The sequence below is a fragment of the Parambassis ranga genome, chromosome 4 (assembly GCF_900634625.1).
Source record: "Parambassis ranga chromosome 4, fParRan2.1, whole genome shotgun sequence".
Taxonomy (NCBI): domain Eukaryota; kingdom Metazoa; phylum Chordata; class Actinopteri; family Ambassidae; genus Parambassis; species Parambassis ranga.
The window spans coordinates 5129587-5148982 of NC_041025.1; the positions used below are offsets into that span (position 1 = coordinate 5129587).

The following is a 19396-nucleotide window of genomic DNA, read 5'->3' on the forward strand; positions in this document are numbered from 1 at the left end:
GACAGAACACGAGGAACACATTACTCACTCATCATAATGGCAAACAGCTGTCAATTTATGCATACGAAATCCAAAGCAACACCTCTCACTGTGACCAGCTGTCTGGTAGAGCATGACCGACATCTGTTGGTCATAGGTATCAGTCAGATATTTAGTACAGCAGTTGATATTTTGCAAAATAAGATGCTCGTATGCATTGTCACATACTTTGAGCTGCACTTCGTCATTACACTGTACATATATTAAATATAATGATTTATGTATTTGTATCAGTATATTTTAATATCAAGATGTTGATCCCAAAAGTCCAATATTAGTCAAGCTCGATTTTCTGGTTACTTTGGATTATAGCGAGTGATGTGTGTGGATTATTCAGTCACCTGAAAGAGACATTGCTGTTAAACAGACAAACCTAAAAAACGTATGACTAAATCTGTAGCCATATTTGATTTTATCTTATTTGTTATATAAGTCTACTGACTTTTTAGAGGGATAGTTCACCAAATGATGTAGACTGTTGACTTATTTTTATCAGAAAGTGAGATACTTGCATGTGTGCGAAAACTTAGCCAGTTCACTGAGCTGAATTTAGCATAAAGACCATTAGCGGGGGACGCCACCAGTCTGGATTTTGTGCAAACACAAACTGTGTAGGCAGAGTTGTATTATAGCCAAACTAGCTATTTCCCTGTTTCTAGTCTTAATGCCAAGCTAAGCGCCTCATGGTTGTAGAGTCATGTCTCGATATGTGATTTCAATCTTTTCGCCTATCTCTTGCCAGGAAAATAAATAACATTACTCCCAAACTGACAAACTGCTATGATGAGAGCTGATAAGGAGAAATTGACTGTATCAAAATGAAATTAAATCACAGATTACACAGGGACTGTTTCAAAATGATATACATTTTCAGATATTTGTGCATACAAAAGATGAAGACATGGCAGAGCTGCACTCACATCCAGACAGAAAACAACAGAAGCCGTGACATTCTCAGTGGTTCGTCTAAAGGTTCTGCAGTGGTACCAACCTTGTATGTGCTGTGCTTGGTTTATTATATATTTTACTAAAATAAAATCAAGTGTACTCTACTCTGAACTGATGTTTCTAATAAAAAGAAAAAAAAAATTGGTGCCATATACATAGTTACTACCGTCCATCACTCAGACACTTGCACCCGTTGGCAAAAACACTTGATTCCTGATTGATGCTCTCTTTGACGTCAATGGGGAGCGAGTCAAAGAGGTGATCCTCCACTATCAGGCAGCTCCTGCGGAGCAGGCAGCACTGGCTGAGCTGAGCCGGCAGGCGATCCAGACAGTTTCCCTTTAATTCCAGATGTGTGAGCTGGGACAGCTGGCCAATTTTTTCAGGAATGGAAGAGATGCAGTTGTGGCTGACACATAAGGTCCTCAGTTTGGTACACTTGAACAGCTGCTTGGGGAGTACCTCCACTTTGTTGCCTGTAATGGCAAAATGCTGGAGGTTCTGCAGAAAGCCCACCTCCAGTGGTATCTGTGCTATAGAGTTATGGCTCACATCGAGGTGCCTCAACTTGAGCAGGGTGAATAATGACGATGGTAAAGACTCCAGCTTGTTGTGTGAGAGATAGAGCGACTCGAGGTTTTTAACATGGCTGATTGATAGTGGAATGCTGATGATCTTATTGTGCCACAGTTTGAGGCACGTCAGTCTTTTTAGGTGCTGAAAACTGATGATTTCCTCAATGGTTCGAATGTTGTTGGATTTTAGATCAAGTTCCTGAAGGTTGTTCAAACTAAAGATGGCGTGGGGGATCCGCTCCAGTTCACAGTTATGAAGCTCCAGCTCTGCCAGGTTCATCATTTTCTTCAGACTGTTCAGCACTAGCAGCTTGGTGCCATCATTATGAATGACCAGCTTGATCAGATGTGGGGACAGGTCCGTTATGTTTGTGGGGATCTTTGTGAGGTTGCTTTTGAGATGCAGAATCTTTAAGCGCCTGAGATCTCGCAGAGACTCCAGTCCAATCAGTTTGTTGTTCTCAGAGTTCAGGTTACCCACCAAGTAGAGTTCCCTTAAATTTTTCAACAAGTACACCCAGCTCGGAATCTCAGCAACATCTGTGAATTTGACATGAAGGCACCGGAGGTGATCGCGAAGAAAAATGAAAGCAGTTTGCTCAACCTTTGCAGGACAGTGGTAGAAGTGCAGTTCTTGGATGTTTATCATTTGGGAGATCTTTGCTGTTATCCTGGCCTCTGGAATTAATTCTAACTTCAGGATTTCCAAGTCAGTGAGATCAAACACAGCATCGGGAACTCCTGACAGCATGAACAGGTGAAGCTCCAACTTTTCTTGAGGATTACGTGTTACATGCTGCCGCAACTTCTCAAAGGTCCACTCATGGTTCAGGCTGATCTCCCGAAGTTTGTTCTCACTCACCTCAGATAGGAAAACCCCAAAGCGCTTTGAGTACAGCTGGTCGTACTGATCAACCATGTGGAGGAGGAACGCAAAGTCATTCTTGACATCTGGAATGTCACTGAAGCTGCTCTCCTCTCTGACTTTTTCAAAGGAATACTCCTTGAGAGGACGCCGAAAAAGCCAGAACAGAGTGTATATACAAATTATACCATAAGCACATATGAGAGCAATATAGCTAACGAGCAGCTTCTTTAACATATAAGCCATGTTATGTGTGCACTGAAACCTAGCATATCCGGTCAGATGCTTTATTTCAGGCTCACACACATGATCAAAATCTATAGAAGCAACAAACGTCATCGTATAGCACAGGATCAGTATGAATTTCACCGTTTTAATGACTGTCTGAATGGCATACAGTCTGTAAATCAAATCGCTGTCCTCCACATGGGCGCGGAATTTACGGACTTTTTCAAACAGGGCCTTCGCTTGCTCGCCGTCTTTCTTGTCCAGTATGGTCATGGACGGAACTTCACTGACTAGCTTTTCAGCTGAAAAGGTGACACCAGATTTGGTCAGAATTGGGGCCGACTGGTTGGGACTGCCCTCCTCGCTGCTTGTGGACAGATGTTTCAGGAGAGAGGAGGCACCTGCCAGCCTCTGCTTGTTCTCCTCCGAGTCCTCGCATGCAGTCTCGGACAGCGCTTTAGTAGTCCAAGGGGATTCAAAACATTTTCCGAGAATGGAAACAAAATGTTCTATTTTGGAACTTGTCTTCGGGTATTTGAACCAGAAGTTGCTACTGACCATCAATACGATAGTGTGAATGAGAGTGAGGTAGGGGAAATATTTGGAATACCAAGGAAGGGCAACGTGGTAGCACATCTGGTTGACAAAAACATACTGCTGGAAATCAAGCTTCGTCCTCACACCTGTGGGCTGCGGCTGCCCGAAAGCAGCATGCTGTGTGAAGTGAATTGTTGGGGCGATCCTGTCAGAAGGCCTTTTAGCCATTAGAGGAGCAGCTTGCTCTCCAATGGCGCTCTCTTTGTTCCACAGACCTTCAGTGAGCTCTGTGGGTCGGGGTTCCAAGAAGCCTCCTGCCCCCTCCGGAGTTTGTTCCAGGATGGGAAGACAAACCACTTGATCTTTAGTTAACTGCATCGTCCCAGAAAATATGGCCAACATCAACATGACAATGCCGAGATAATCCATGAAAACATCCCACCATGGTTTCAGTATTCTGTAAGTCGGCTGGATGTCGTTCAGGGAGGCTACTTCTGTGAGGGTGAACATTCCTGTAACAGAGAATATTGAATGGTAATACTAATAATAATATTTTTTTGTGTATAAATGTATTAGAACTGCTGAATTCTTTGCACATTCTAGCTGTCTAAATTAACTGGCTAGATCCAAATCAAAATCCAAAGACTGCATTGTGTGTTGCTAAAAGAGTCAAACTAGCCCACGTAGGGTTTTCTATATAGATATACAGCCAGTCCCCACTGAATGTTGTGTTTCCATTGATTGATGGATTCCATTGTGTCCTTCAATGTGAGGAAGGGGGAGGCTGTATTTACAGGACCTTTTAAATGCACTGTTAAAAGGACTCAGCCTCTAGATGGAGACATGGCTGTGTAGGCCTGTGCCCATAAAGATTCCTGAGAGTAAAAAGGGTTGTTAAAACTACCAGAGCCCAACCAATACTGGTATAGTATATTTGACTACTATAAGAAGCTAACTGTGATGACATCATTACACCACCTGCTCAGCTGTAATGCTGCTACATGTGCTGCAGACAGTGCTGAGAGTGTTGGAAACAATAGAGCTGGAGCAGCTTACACTGTGATGATGTAAACCTATAGCACCCTTTGCTGCATTATCACCAGCACATGTACTGATACTGATATGCTGCATATCCTGACAGGCTGCTGTGGCACCAGCAGCTGTTGTTACCTACAGCTGTTCCTGCTCTAATGGGATTTTGTGGCTGTCCTTCTCATCTTACAGTCTAAAATGACTATGTTTAAGAAGGGAGGTAACCACCAGAAGCAGAAATTCTCAATAATACATGATGCCGTCAAGTAATGCATGTAGCCATGTAATGATGAAGGACATATGCTGCAGAGTTTATGTCCGGTCATAATCCATTATTTACATCCTGCAGGGGCTTGTTCATCGATCCACTGTGCAGCAGCAAGACTCCACCGTCATCCTGTCTTGTGATAAATCACTTTAAAGTGATCCTGACAGAGGGAGCGGTGCTGGTGTGCTTCTCATTTTGAAATGTAATGTATTACAGTCACTGCTTGGATATGAAGACACAACTGCAGCCATCTCAACAATTGTGTAGTGAGGTAGAATTTTCCTGCATAAGGACTTGATGATGATGACAAGACAGAGTGCACTGCATGTTTCCCTGCTCCCCCTGGCACATGTGTTGGAGGCTCAGGGCGCATATAGCCCTGAGAGATTGTTATGGATTTAGAGTGGAGCCCGCCCTTGAACTGGGAAATGACACGACATGTCGTGCATGCCGTGTTTGACACAAACATTGCACTGATGCACTGAGTCGGAAACATATCTGTTTTTCTGCATGATCTTCTCCTCAAAATGAGTTTACACACACCCACTATCATACTGGCTGCCTTGATGTTGACAGTAAATAATGTTTGTTTGTATGTATACATGTAAGACAGATTCAAGGTTACATGGCATCTTTAATAATAAGAAAACATCATTTCTGTGCTGCTGCGACTGGAATCTATAGTGTGTGTGTGTTGACAGCATGAAGGTCAGTGTTTTCAGTGAGGCTGCAGAGCAGGCTGAGACCGGCTCCAGCAGAGGCGCATCCATGGACGCTGAATAAGAGGTGCAGGCGATGTCCGTGAAGCCTTTAAACGCAGCACGAAAATCTGTATTCTGCCACCGAAAATCACGACCTGGGTGTTTAGTACCGGTTTAATTGTGCTGTTCCCCCAGTAACACCAAGTATCACACTGCTATGTAGCCTGCTAACATTACAGAGGCAAAGCGTTCCGGTTCCGTCTGAGTGTAGTCCACAGAGGAGCCCCTTCACACGGACAGATACTCACCTTCAGGGGGTCTGGTCCAGTTATGAGGATGCCAGCAGTACCGAACAACGCCTCGTGTTAGATGCCATGTTCCGCGGATGTGATGAAGCCGTCCATTCTTCTCACCAGCTCGACCGTGGGCCTCCTGGCAGGGCTATAAGCTGCTTAGCTGACTACCCCCACTCCGCCTCAGATGGTCGGGTCCTCTGCCTCTGACTGGCCGGCGCGGCAGCAGCTGCTGCTGGAGGTGTACCCGCTCTGAGGTTATTCACACATTCACGGAGACTGATGCGAGTTTTCTCAGGAACATCAGATGCAGTGTAGGGTCGGCTGATGTTGCACGGCCGCTGTTTTATGTTTACACCAGGAGCTTTTATAATGGGCGTATTGAAACACCGTTTTGAGCGGAAAATGACCCACTGCACTTAGGGACCGTCGCAAATTGTACAAACGCATTAATTCCATTCATGAGGGAAAGAGCATTAAGGTCACTGCAAAACATCGTTGACTGTACTTTTCATGTTGACATCTTTATAATACAATTACAAATTCAGCCTAATTTATTCTTTCTCAGGATTAAGAAATAGTCCTATTTATGTGCAGTGTAAATCAAAATTCTCTGTTTATTAATCAAAATAATCGTATTTTCCAATAATCATATTTTTTCTCAGAATAATTAATAATCAGAAACAACATGAGCATTTTTTAAAAATTACTTTAAAAAAATATGTTTATTCATTTTTTTTATTTAAAACTGAATTCTGAAATTAAAGTCAGAATTCAGGATTTTTTTCTCTCAGAAAAAATTCCAATTCTGACTTTGTTCTCACAATTCAGTGTATTGTGCCACCAATATAAATTAATTAAAATACAACATAGAAAAGAGTTCCTTTTTATTTATTTAACTTCCTTTATACTATTTTTTTAGAGACCAAGCCATAATAACAGGTTTTTGTGTGTGCAAGCAAAATGTATTTTATTAATATTATTTTTCCTCAATAAGTTTAAAGGTTTTTGTCATCGACAGCTTTATTGTTGCAGCTCTGCGTCATCCACCCATGACAATAATCTCCTTTGTTAATCCTCATGGGTGATAAAAGGACAAGGTGCTATTTGTAGATACTTCATAATCAATGACCAGATTTTGTGATGTTTATTTTTCATAAATTCCAACCCAATTTGACTTTTTCGAAATAAATCAAATTTTATTGGTCATCAACATAAAAAATATTTTTAGAAAATACATGTTTATAGCACTTTACATTTCAAGAAAAACACCAGTATGATATGTCCTTTAAGTTTAATGCACTTTAAGATGCCAGCTTTTTTACATAGATAATTTTACAGCCACCTGTGTAAGATATGCCCCTCAGTTTGTTGAATTTTCCCTGCAGAAGTCCACTAACAGTCTTAAGATTTAAATATTTACACCATAAGGCTATTGACCCACACGTAGATGAGGTCTTCAGATTTACATTCGATAATTAAATCAGTGACAGAAAACAGTTTAGACATGATTGGAAATATGTCCACAATTTTTCTAGAGTCACGCTCTCATGTCAGTATAAGGCTACGACCAGCAGACAGTCAGCTTAGCAAAAAGAGTGCAGGGGAAAGACTTACTGATGTGGGAAAACTGTCCCTTTTAAGAAGGATGTGGCTGTATAATACATCCCTGCTGCAGCCACACACAATGTGACAATATATGAATATGTATTTTTTTCCTATCAATGATATAAACTCTAAAGAGTAGTATACACTTAGCTATGATGTGACTTCATATAAAACAAAGGCTCTGACCTGGATGACAGAACACACGGCAGGCACTGTGGCTACATTAAGGCATATCACTCAGCCTTCATCTGGTCCCTGACATCTGAAGGCAGAGTTTCAAACATTGCCTCCTCCACTATAAGGCCACTGCGCTTCAAAGCATGACAGCACCCCAGCTCCTGAGGAAGCAGCTCGAAGTGGTTGCCTTTGAGCTCCAGGTAGGTCAGCAGAGCTAGGTTGGAGATTTTTGGTGAGAGTATGGACAATGAGTTCTTACCTAGCTTTAGCGTCTTGAGCTTTTTGCAGAAGAACAGTTCATCTGGTAGGTTCTCAATTTTGTTACAGGTGACTGAGAAGTACTGCAGACTCTGCAGGACTCCAATTTCCGGTGGAATGAATCGGATGTCATTGTTGGACAGGTCCAGGTAGCGCAGCTTGTTGCACAAAAACAGGTGTGAGGGCAATATCTCGACCTTGTTGTGGCTGAAGTAAAGGCGCTCCAGGCTGCCGAGCTTCTTGATGTGTTCTGGGATGTACATGATGCCATTGTACCAAAGTTTAAGGCAGGTAAGCTTTCGAAGGTGCTGAAAGCTGACGATCTCCTCAATAGAGCGAATGTTGTTCTCTTTCAGGTCCAGCTCCTGCAGGTTGGTCAGGCTGAAGATTGCATGTGGAATGCGTTCAAGATCACAACGCACCAGCTCCAGGTCTATCAGATTGGTCATCTTTTTCAGATTGTTGAGCATTACGAGTTTGGTGCCGTCATTGTGTAAGTACAGCCGCTGCAGGTGGCTGGAAACATCCACGATGGATTGGGGTATTTTGGTCAAATTGCCTTTTAAGCAGAGAGTTTTCAGACACTTCATCTCCCGCAAAGACTCGAGGACTATATTCTTGGAGGCATCAGGGCAGAGTGAGCCAACCAGATAGAGCTCCTCTAAGGTGCGCAGGCAATACATCCAGTTTGGAAGTTCCCTGTTGTCATCAAACTTCACTCTCAGAACTTTAAGGTTCTCTTTGAGGAAGGCGGTAGCACTTGTATGCAACTTTAAAGAGCACCGGTAAAGAGACAGCTCCTGGAGGCCTTCCAGCTGAGAGACTGAGGCAGGGATGGTGACATTGTTGATGATCTCGAGCTTGAGCGACTGCAGCTCCGTCAGCTCGAAGACGGTGTCAGGTAAACCTGGGAGCATGAACAGCTGCAGTTCAAGTCTGTTGTTGGTGTTGGTCTGGAGTCTCTGACGGAGCTTCTCCGCTGTCCACTCATGGTTAAGATTGAGCTGCTTGAGTTTGTTCTCGCTGACCTCAGAGAGGAAAACTGCAAATCGTTTGGAGTACAGCGGGTCATACTGATCAATCATGTGCAGCATAAAAGCAAAGTCATTCTTGACGTCTGGGATATCACTGATGCCTGTTTCCTGCCGCACATACTCAAAGGAGTACTCTTTCAGTGAGCGGTAGAAGAGCCAATAGGAAGTGTAGAGGCTTGTTAATCCATACACAGCCACCAAACACAGGTAACAGTAGGACAGCTTAGAGAACAGGTGAGCCATGGTGTGGTTGCACTCAAAGGTTTTATAGCCTGTCATGTCCTGAATCTCAGCTTCGCAGCCTACTCTGTTCCGCACTCTATTCACCAGAAAGCTGTTATAGGCAATGATGAGGAGGGATTTAAAAACCTTGAAAACAGTCTGGCGAACATACATGAGGTAGAGGATGTCACCTTCCTCCACATGCAAACGGAACTTCTTCACCTTCTCAAAAAGAGCTTTTGCTTGCTCGCCCTCTTTCTTGTCTAGAGCACTTGCTGATGGCGTGTCCACTACTATCTTCTCTGGGATAGAACGAAGGGACTGCGTCTTCACCAGGTTCCCCTCCCCAGGAGACGCTTCAATGTTGGACCGAGAAATGCCGCTCTCTTTTTGGTCCTTTTCTTCCGGATTTTCTCCAGATACTTCCGACAAAGCCCGTGTGGTCCAGGGAGAGTCGAAGCACTTGACAAGCATGGAGATAAAATGCTCTATTTTAGAGCTGGAGCCAGGGAATTTAAACCAAAAGTTGCTGCACACCATAAAAACCACCGTGTGTATAAGGACCAAGTAGGGGAAGTACTTGGCATACCAGTGCAGTGCCTTCTCATAACACATCTGATTGATGAAGCTGTACTGTTGAATGTCCAGATTCGTTTTCAGACCTTTCATTTCTCTTGGCACAGATGAGGTGTTGGGAGGCAGGTGCAACAGAGACTTCAGGTCCACATCACTCCTATTCTCTGAAAGAGCTGATGTTCTCTGTGGGAGGCAAATGATTTTATCCTGCATTACCTAAAAGGGAACCGGCAGAAAGGAAAATGAGCAAAATTAGATTAACAAAAGAGAGATCAGACACAGCTACTTCTCATTTAAATAAACCTGTAGCTTTCATGTTTATTGAGTTAAGTCAATGTTGCTGCAGGAACTTAGAATTTCCATTGGGGTATGCAGATAACACTGGTCAACAGTATGACTAGTGCAAATTAGGGACGGGTCATTATTATGAATTATTATTATTTCACCAGCTGGGTCACTTTGGCCAGAAGGTGGCAGCCTGAAAGCTGTATAGTAAGCTCCATTAAACAACAGGCAATGTTTGTATTGCTACATCTAGATTTCTATGTAATCTCTTTTTAACATACCTATACTTTGTCAGGACACTGTACTTATATTAAGAATATTCGTTTTTTTTTCTATCAAAATATTAGTGTAGTTATTTGTCAAAATATTTTAAACTTTAAAGAAACAAAATAGATCAACTTAATTTAACCAAATATCAAACAATCACTTATGCATGCAACAAACAACTGACAAAATTTGTCCCTGCTGGTAAAAAAAAAATCACTGCATCAGTTTGTCACTTGCTGAGCTTTTGAAGCAGCAGCTTCATTTTAACATATGTAGACGCCTCCTATAGCCACAGACAGTCCCTGAAGTCTGGCAGGTGGGATTTTGGCCCATTCCTTCATACAAAACAGCTCCAGTCCAGTCAGGGTTCTTGTCTTCTGTGCATAGACAACCTGCTGCTTCAGATCAATCCATTTCAATGATGTTAAGATGTGGGGATTGGGATGGCCATTCCAGAACATTGTACTTGTGCTTCTGCATGAATTCCTTGGTGGATTTTGAACAGTGCTTAGGATCATTGTCCTGCTGAAGAATCCAACCGTGGCGTAGCTTCAACTCTGAGACTGACTTTTGAACATTCTTGTCAAGAATCTGCTGATACTGAGAGGAATTCATGTGGCCCTCAACTTTAACAAGGTCTCCAGTACATGTGCTAGCCACACAGCCCTATAACATGACGGAGCCTCCACCAAATGTCACAGTAGGCAATAAGTTCTTCTTCTATTTCTTGTACCCTTCTTCTAATTCATAATAATGAATAATGAATTATCTTAGTTTTTAGGTCAGTGGAGAGCTGTTTAGAGGCCCCCGTGTTTCCACTCTCTAAGAAAGAACCAAGGACAAGCACAGTCAGCAGTTACCTATGTTAAATAGTCTTGGTCCAATAAAAGTTATTACACTACTGAAATGTTTCTGTTTCCATAAGGTATAAGCTCAGCAAGTGACACACTGATGCAGTGATTTTCCTAAGGGGTGCCTAAACTTTTGCATAACACTGTATTTAACCTTGGTGCCCCCTAGTGACACCAAATCACATTATTAAATTACATAAAGTAAACTTAACAACATATTTACATTAAATAAACATGCTGAATAATACCCAAAACCTAACCCAAAAAATATACAAATAATTCAAATAGATAACAACTAATATAAAATAAACAAATTGGCAAAATAGCTCCTACAATTAGTATCAGCCCTTAAAAACGTTATCAGTCTGGTTTCAAAGGACAGATGTTTTTGGGTTTGTGACTTTTTTGTATGTTAGGAGAGTAAACATATCCCCACAGTGTATTTGCTAATAGCATGTAGAAGACTAAACACGTTTAACTATGCTAAATTCAGACACATCTGCTCTGTAAGAAAACAGTATCCTCTGATTGCATCTGATAAACACATTCAAACTAAAAATACCATGTAACCACACAGACACTGCACTGTATATTTATTTGATTACACCCATTTCTGTTTCTATTTTTGTACTTTGTTACTCTTTCTTGATGCTTATTTTCCTCATGTGCAACACACACACAGCATTATCAGTCTACCTAGAAGGACTGTTCATGTATTTCAAGTTGAGTTACTTGTGTCACAACACATCAGTTCTTCAGTACCTGTGTTTGCTCCAGTTTTTATTTTTTTCCCCGTTGCATGCAGTTGTGCTGATTAGCCACAAGCTAGCTTTGGTAAAGGGCAAATGTTCCTGGTCTTATTTACTTGCAATGTAAATAATGAAAAGCAGCTGTTTGACTCTGCTATGCTAATAACAGGAAATGGGCACTTTAATTCATTGGTGGCGGGTCCTCAAGGGGAGACACTGTGTGCGCTCTGTTTTCTGAAACACAATCTGAATCTGTTGCCCTATGTGACTGCGCAGCTTTGAATAGTGCATACAAAATGACATCATTACTACAGTGAGGACAGTGCAGTGTGCGCTGCAGCAAACCACAGATTATAATGCAAAGTCAGATCTGCAGTGCTCTGCAGGATTTTACAAACCGTCTCCCTGTGTTTCTCCTTCTGAACTGAAAGGATCATTGTGTCAGGCAGCATAATGCTCTGACTTGTAAAGTAAACCTAGCCACAGAATTCATTACCCACTTAATTTACTAACTATTAGATCATGCCCAAGCACTCTGGGAAACAATGGCTGCTGATAAATATCCTGTTAACTGTTTTTGCTCAGAATGTTTTTGGTATCATTTCCAGGATTTACACTACAGACTGTGACAGCCGCCAAAAAAATTTCTACCTTCTGCAGAGAGGGACACGTCAAGCACCAGGCCACAGGAGTGCGGAATTTACTGTTTACTAAAAGGGGCTGGGGCTGGGGCGGGTAAATGTTTCCACTGGTAACCTCCTGATGGGCTGAATGCTTCCTTTACTGTGCGCAGGCCAAGTTGTAAAAGCACAGAATAAGTGTTTTGAGCTGGTGCCAACGCAGAGAGAGAGAGAGAGAGCACAGCAGTAATGTTCCATCAGGGAGTTGAGACGCTTTCTCTGCTGAATTCAATTATTCTTGATATAGCCTGTGCTTTTATCTCATAAGCATGTGTGTGTGTGCATTAGTGTACATTAGCGATATTGCTCTTGAGCCCACAGACGTAATGGTGATGCATTGACACTGACCTGAAGAGTGCACCCAAAGACACCGATCATAAGCATGATTACAGACAAGTAGTCTGTGAACACATCCCACCACGGCTTCAGAACTCTGAACGCTGGCTGCTGTTCAGTGAACTGCCGGAATTCCATCACAGGAATCATGATGCCTGTAAAAAAAAAAAAGAGTGGGAAATTAGAACACACCACTTTCAGGGTTTAATTCAAAATTCTGGTTCCCTTAAAGATTAATGATAAACTGTGACTTATTTTATCTTCTATAAATAAATAAAAATGGCTACTACACTATGTCTGCTCTCCTCCTCCAGAGAAACTACAAACAGTACTTTGTTAGTTTTGAATGCATGTTACAAACTTCTTAGCTTTAAGGCCATGAAGCTATAGCTAAGTGCTAATTATGTGAGCAGAATAAATAGCCATGAGAAGAGCAGTGCAGAGCTGCCTGCACACATGTAACATTAGGTGAAAGATTCACACAGGAGAGTGATGGATACAGACCAAAAGCAACCAAGGCTCAAAGATATGTGGCAAAAACTCCACTTTGTGCTCTATGCAATGGCACCATCTCAGCTACATTACATGATCGGCACATTGAGCATGTTAGCATGCAGATTTATAACTAACGTATCACCCAAACCCTTCTCTGTCAAGTGAAGCTCTGAATCCTGACCTTTTTACTGTTATGTGTTTATGCCAAACATGGACCAAACAGATCCTCAAACTGATGAGTACCTCCCAAGTGAAGCTTTGACATTAAACAAATATACATTACAAATGTAATTATTTAAAAGTCAGTGGCCCGTGTCTAAATACATGAGTCATTGTGCAGAGCTGGAGGCAGTGTTTGGACATTTACTTCATAGTCTAAGAAGCCCACTTCTTTTCAAAGTGGCTTCACACCTGAAGCAGATCCCAGACCACTTTAGTTGTGTACACACAGTATTGTCTTGTGGCTATTAATCTCTTTAAAAAATAAAAACCCGACAGTCTTAACAGCGGAAAGCATTAAAAGGAGTGCTGTGTCTGTGATGCTGCTCACGCCCCCTCTCTGGTCACCTTGTGTGCGAGTGCTGCAGCCGCAAGTATCCAGTTTCAATCTGTCTGGCAGGAGGTTGGCAGCATTATCATTTTAATCTAAAAGGTGCCAGACTGTAATGTGACATGTTTATCTTCTAAATCTCCCCAACAACTGCTGTCAATACGGCTACACTCGAACTTTATTATTAATAAGTTCATCTGAAAGGTATTGTTGAACAGGGTGCCAAACGCCTGGGAGCCTTTCACTCAGAAGCTCTTTAGTGATTCTAGCAGAACAACAGGAAGCATTCAGAGCAGCCACTCTGGAGGTGTTTATCTACTGATGGTTGACATTAGAGGTCAATTAAGTCAATTGACAGAAATAATTTTATTATTATTAAAAATCCTATATCTGCATGTTAAATGTAACGTCAAGTGCCTGTAACTGTTTGAGGCATTTATGTTGGGCTTTTTTTAGTTACAGTAGTTTACATGAACAACAAGAGCCCAACTGATATTCTGTTTCTGTGACTGATACCAATGTTTTTTATTGGTAATATATATACTGAACAATCATCAGCCAGTCAGCCAATATTCCTAATATAATGTTGTGTACTCTACCCCTAATGAACTACATGGTCAGGAAGTTGTGAGCCACAGGACCTATAAAAATTGTTTATTAACTTTTCACAAATCACTACAACAAAAAATTACACAATTAAAACCCTGTTCTATGACAGATTTGTGCCGGGTCACACGTTTCCCTGCACCCCCTTAAGCAAATGTTTGGAGGTCTGTAGCATTTTGGTGTCATTTGACATTTAAAAGTACTTCTACTCCCATGTTCACACTACTATCATTCATCATTTTAGCAAAATACCAAGCCAGCTATGACGTGGTAGCATTTAAATGTAAGCCAATATCAGTCAGGCTCTAGTTAACGCATCAGTACTACTGCAATAAGCATAAACATGTGTTACATAAAGCTGTAATTCCAAGCAGTCCTTATTTCAGCTTTTACTAAGCAGAGAGCATCAGCAGTGTTTTGTGGGAAAATGCAACGATGCAGGATAGATGTGCTTATTCTGAAGAAATATACAGTATATTTGCTGGGAGCAACACAGACTCATCCTATCACTGATTGTATTAAAGGGATATCTCTGCAATTTATTACGTCACTTCCTTAAAGAAAGCTCATTAGGTACATACTGACATTCAGAGATTTTTTTACTTAAACCGATCCTGTCTGCATTTCCCATAATTCAAGATTAGACCCTCTTTATCTTAGCTGCTTCCTGCACACACTTCTTTCAGACCCCAGACACTACACACACACTCCAACAGGCAACTCATATGCTAAACTGTATATGTAGTGATAGCACATATTGTCTGTTGCTGCCTCATCTCTGCATCTGGCTTCACTGTATCAACATCAGGCCAGTTTAAGTACAAGTACCAGTATGACAGGAGCACCTATGATGTTCAGTTCCTCCCATCATAAAGTTACAACAGAGATTTTTTATGATGTATATTTGACATGCACATACAGTAGGTCCATGTCTACATCAAAATGTATTTATAGCTCGGTCCTCAGCCTTTCAGTTGATGCCCCCCCCCCCCCCCCCCACACACACACACACACACACACACACACCACACAAAGTCTCTGGCATGTTTGTGGCTGAATCTGATGATGTCATCAGTCAGTTTATGACAGTAAACGGTGATAATAAACCGAACTAGAAAAGGGCATTTCCTGAAGAAATTGCAAGTTTGATTGCATTGAATGCTGATGTGAAGGATTGCTCTGAATTGCAATCTGAATTTAATTTTCTGAAACACGGTTAAGAATTTAGAAAGATGAAGCTCTTATTTTGAAAAGTAGAAAATGTTGTAATATTATGAAGATATATAAAAGAAACAGCTGAAGACAAGAACAGTATGAAGTCATGACCTTAAAGAACAGCCTGTGAATATATGAAAGGTCTGAGGCTGGAATAATACCATAAGACTAAGAAGCTCAGGCTGTGTGATTTGAATGTGGAAAAGTAGTATACAGCTGAAGGATGATCAATATGACAGGTATAATGCTTAAAATCTGATAAAGACTACAAATATGGCTGCTTTGTATGCTTCTTGTGTGTCAGCCTGTCACCATGGTAACAGCCCTGCCTGCCTGCCTGTATCCATGACAACCAGAATGTTTATCAACTATATCAACTATCTCTGTCCCCCTCCTAATGCATTTCCAATGTAAAAACACCCTCTGGTTTTGTCCAAACAGAAGCCTTCAGACAAAACATATGGACACCATGAGAATCGCAAGAAGTTGCTCTACAACACAGTATCATTTTTATGTCTATGATGTCAAAGATGTGGAGATGGCGGCGAGTTAGAAAATATGGCTGCTCTGCTTCTCTGTTTTTAGTTTTACATTATGTCTTAATGGAAATATGACCGGCACTCTCCCCGAACAGCTGGCTGTACGGGCAAAACGGTTTGGTGTTCAGTTTTAACAGTCGCACCGTCAGAGAGCTAACGAGTGTTCCTTCGAACTGATATAAAAATTATCCCTGTGAGATAGAGGGTGCAGGCCTGAGTGCAGGTTAGAGAGATTTTTTTAGGCATCTCCTCAGCCTCTCTCCACTCTGAGTGATGACATCATCCACTCTGGCTCCCAACATTCTGCGCAATACACACGAATGTTAAACTCAGAAGAGACCTCAAAAACCACTCCAACTTTGAGAGCCTGGCACACGGAAAGGATTCGGAATTAGAAAATTCTGAATACAAGTTTGATAGAGCAGCATCTAATGAGCGTTTTAAGACTAAAATGGAGTCTGTAGCTTGACATTTGTAGGAGGAGCTACATTTGGCAGATGACTCTTGTTGAAGGGCTCTCTCACAGACTCCCATGTTGAAAATGACACCGAAATTGCTTAATATTTGAAAAATCATAATTTTTTGAAAAAAACCCGGAATGTCCTCTGTGAGATGAACATTTTGATAGTTGAATGGCTGAAATCGGCGAATGTATGCTGAAGATACGCTGCGCCAAAAAATGTACGGAAGAATAAAAAAGAAGAAGATGAAGAAAGAGGGTGAAGAATAAGAGTTGCTTGCAGCAATCAGTGCTCCCATGCCCCTTTAATGTACCATACCCCAAGGTTGATGATATTTACAAGATCTCCATTATAATAACTGCATAGTTTGCTGAGAAAAGTCCCAGTTTGTTTCTAACTTTGTGCTCCAGGCTCCTGTGGACACGTTCCTTTGGGTCCTTTAACAATATGACCAAATAGAGTAAACAGCTGTGGGGAGAGACAAGCTAATGGAGAGGCTACAATTTGTTTTAGCTAGGCTCTAGGAAAAATACTAGATGAGTCAGCCATTGAATGGAGCAGAGCAGGCCATATCCTTGCTCCTTCCTGACAGGAAACTTGTCTGAATCCCAGATATCCAAAAGCAGATCTGTTTGGATCACACCCAACTCCAGGGACACAGAAAGCAGCTACTGCTCGTTAAGGGAAAGAGAAAAAACACCAGCCAAGAGTGGAGGTTTGTTTTAATGAGGGAGCCTATACTTTTATTGTGTAACGGGAGCTCCACGCGGCTGTGCCATGTGCGTAAATGCGCACGACTCTCTCTCTCTTTCGCCAAAAAGTAGTCCTAAACACGAAGTACTGGACTTGAAGTTGCACTTATCACTTATTATTGTTACTCACCATGAAACTGACTGTAAGAAAAAAATAATTTACTGGGATGTTCGCCTCCTCTGTAGCTGTGTGCCTCTTTTTTCCTCTTCTCTGATCCTTTGAGTAATCATGCTTCAGATTATTTTCCTTTAGGACGGTGACTTTTTTTGCACAGCAAGCGGGCTCGTTTCCACTGAACCCCTTAAAATATACTGCTGTGTCCATCTTTAAAACTATGTTCACCGTCCACTTTCCTTTTCGGCTTGAACCACCTCTATTGTTCTCAGCCGTACTCAATCAAAGCTCAGAGCTGCGCTCTTTAACCAACAGCGGCCTGAGTAGGAGCGCGTAGGTTTGATTACAATAAATCAGTTTTGTTAGTATGGCTGGTTTTATCCAGTGGAATGTTGTGGGTAGTTTCAATTTATATGAAAAATGAACATCTTACATTTACAAAAAAAGATTCGGGCCGGATCATAGATGTTTAGGACATCGTGATGTGGGCCAGATAGAACGTCGCAGCGGGCCGGATTTAGCCCGCGGGCCTTGAATTTAACACTCCTGCCATAAAACATAAAAGGATGTGGCGGGATGTGGGGGTGTTGAGAGTTAGCACGGTCTGCTCCTCACTTCCCTCCGTCTTCACACAGCCCATCTAGGGAGCTAACCTAACGGTAATCCTGTAAACTTCGCTCCGCGCTACAAACTGCGCTATTGTACTTCACGCATCAGATTAATGAGCGTCAATCTGTCACCCCAGATCAATCAGTAGTGTTAAAGACTTACCTTCTTTCTGATGAGAGCTGGACTCGATCGGCTTTTCTATGCAATGAGGTCTGGGCTCATGATGTGCGCGGTCCCGCTTTCTTCCTCCGTCTGCCCGGATCCTCGGTCAGCCAGTGCAGGCATCTCCTGCCTGCCACAGGGGCGTGGACTTCTGAGGAAACAGCGCCCTTCATCAGCGGGGAGTCAAACATGTTGTTTATGTGACAGCCGAGCGGAGGAGGAGGATTGCAGCAGTGCTGTGCTAAAAATAACATCGGCTATATTTATGAAGTCGTCAAAAGTGTGTTTTGTGTGTGTGTCAAACTTTGCACATACAATCCAAATACAACCTGCGTGCCAGCTGGTAAATACATGTCACAATAAAAAGCATTAACAACAGTGTTCAACTGTTCAAGGCAGGGGACGAATCAGCAGCTGGGTCAAGTTGAAACAACAAAAGCAGCTGTTCAGCCGTCAGTGAACCCAGTGTACAACCAGTCTGACCCAGCATGGTGTTGACAGCATCCCAGATGGTCTCCAACTTTAAATCTGTTGCACTGTAGTCTTGTGTTTGTGCACGTCATCAATCACAGAGCTCAGTTGCACATGCACACATCATGATGATCAGGACAACTGTCAGTTAGTTGTTTGCATGCATGTATAGTGTTTGTAAAGGTAATATGAGCTGTCAGAGTCTCTGCCCCAGGTTTACTATCTGCCTGAGTAACAGTGAAGTAGAAATACTGGAAATACTAGATTTCCACATTATTTCATTTGCACCATCATAGAAAACTTTGGATTTGTTTACACTCTCTCGTCCATCTGCTCTGCAGGAAGACGTTTGCAGCTTGTTTTGAACAGTTAGCTTGTACAGCTGTTGAGAATAATGAGGCTGCAACTAGGCTGGCATTTGAATATTTCCTCCTCTGTTACACAGACTAAAATTGGAACTTCGCTGTATTGAATTACTGATATCAGATTTCCAATAAGATATTGTCTCAGATTTTCCATCGCAGGGCAGAATCACTTTAACTGCTGATACAATCCACATCCTCCTCTTGAAGGGCAATCACTCCTGCAGCTGCAGCCGCTCGCACGGGCAACATGCAAAACACACATACAACATATAGGGTATACACTCAGGTGTATGTTTATAGCTAAAACAAATGCAACAGATGTGCAATAATCCTGCCTTCAGGATGGATCACAGAGGTGGAGGTATGCTCTTTAATAAGATTGTATGGGCAGTTGTGTCTGATTTGTTGTCCTCAGGTATTTTTCACCTTGGACACCATAATAACCATCCCAACCCAAAAGCAGGGTGACTTTCTCTCCACATACAGCTCACATGTCCCGTTAGGCGTCATCATGGTGTCAATGTCAG

General features: G+C 42.0%; 2 protein-coding genes across 2 annotated transcripts; both read right to left on the reverse strand.

Annotated features, from left to right (window-relative positions):
- Window positions 1–966: 966 nt before the first annotated feature.
- Window positions 967–5779, reverse strand: lrrc8db (leucine rich repeat containing 8 VRAC subunit Db). The gene is made up of 2 exons (XM_028404036.1): window positions 5502–5779; window positions 967–3704 (listed from the first exon to the last, which is right to left on the reverse strand). Exon 2 carries the CDS (start codon window positions 3700–3702, stop codon window positions 1150–1152), a length of 2553 nt encoding a protein of 850 aa, XP_028259837.1. The 5' UTR covers window positions 3703–3704; window positions 5502–5779; the 3' UTR covers window positions 967–1149.
- An 879-nt stretch (window positions 5780–6658) lies between these two features.
- On the reverse strand, window positions 6659–18168 carry lrrc8c (leucine rich repeat containing 8 VRAC subunit C). The gene is made up of 3 exons (XM_028404436.1): window positions 18034–18168; window positions 12542–12684; window positions 6659–9577 (listed from the first exon to the last, which is right to left on the reverse strand). The coding sequence occupies exons 2-3, from the start codon at window positions 12677–12679 to the stop codon at window positions 7328–7330; spliced, it is 2388 nt and encodes a 795-aa protein (XP_028260237.1). The 5' UTR covers window positions 12680–12684; window positions 18034–18168; the 3' UTR covers window positions 6659–7327.
- Window positions 18169–19396: the final 1228 nt, after the last annotated feature.

Excerpts from the sequence above, each read along its gene's own strand:
- lrrc8db (XM_028404036.1), bottom strand. The coding sequence starts at position 3,702 with ATGTTCACCCTCACAGAAGTAGCCTCCCTGAACGACATCCAGCCGACT.
- lrrc8c (XM_028404436.1), bottom strand. The coding sequence starts at position 12,679 with ATGATTCCTGTGATGGAATTCCGGCAGTTCACTGAACAGCAGCCAGCG. Across the intron at positions 9,578-12,541 it reads TCTTTGGGTGCACTCTTCAG|GTAATGCAGGATAAAATCAT; the intron begins GTCAGTGTCAAT and ends GTTCCCTTTTAG.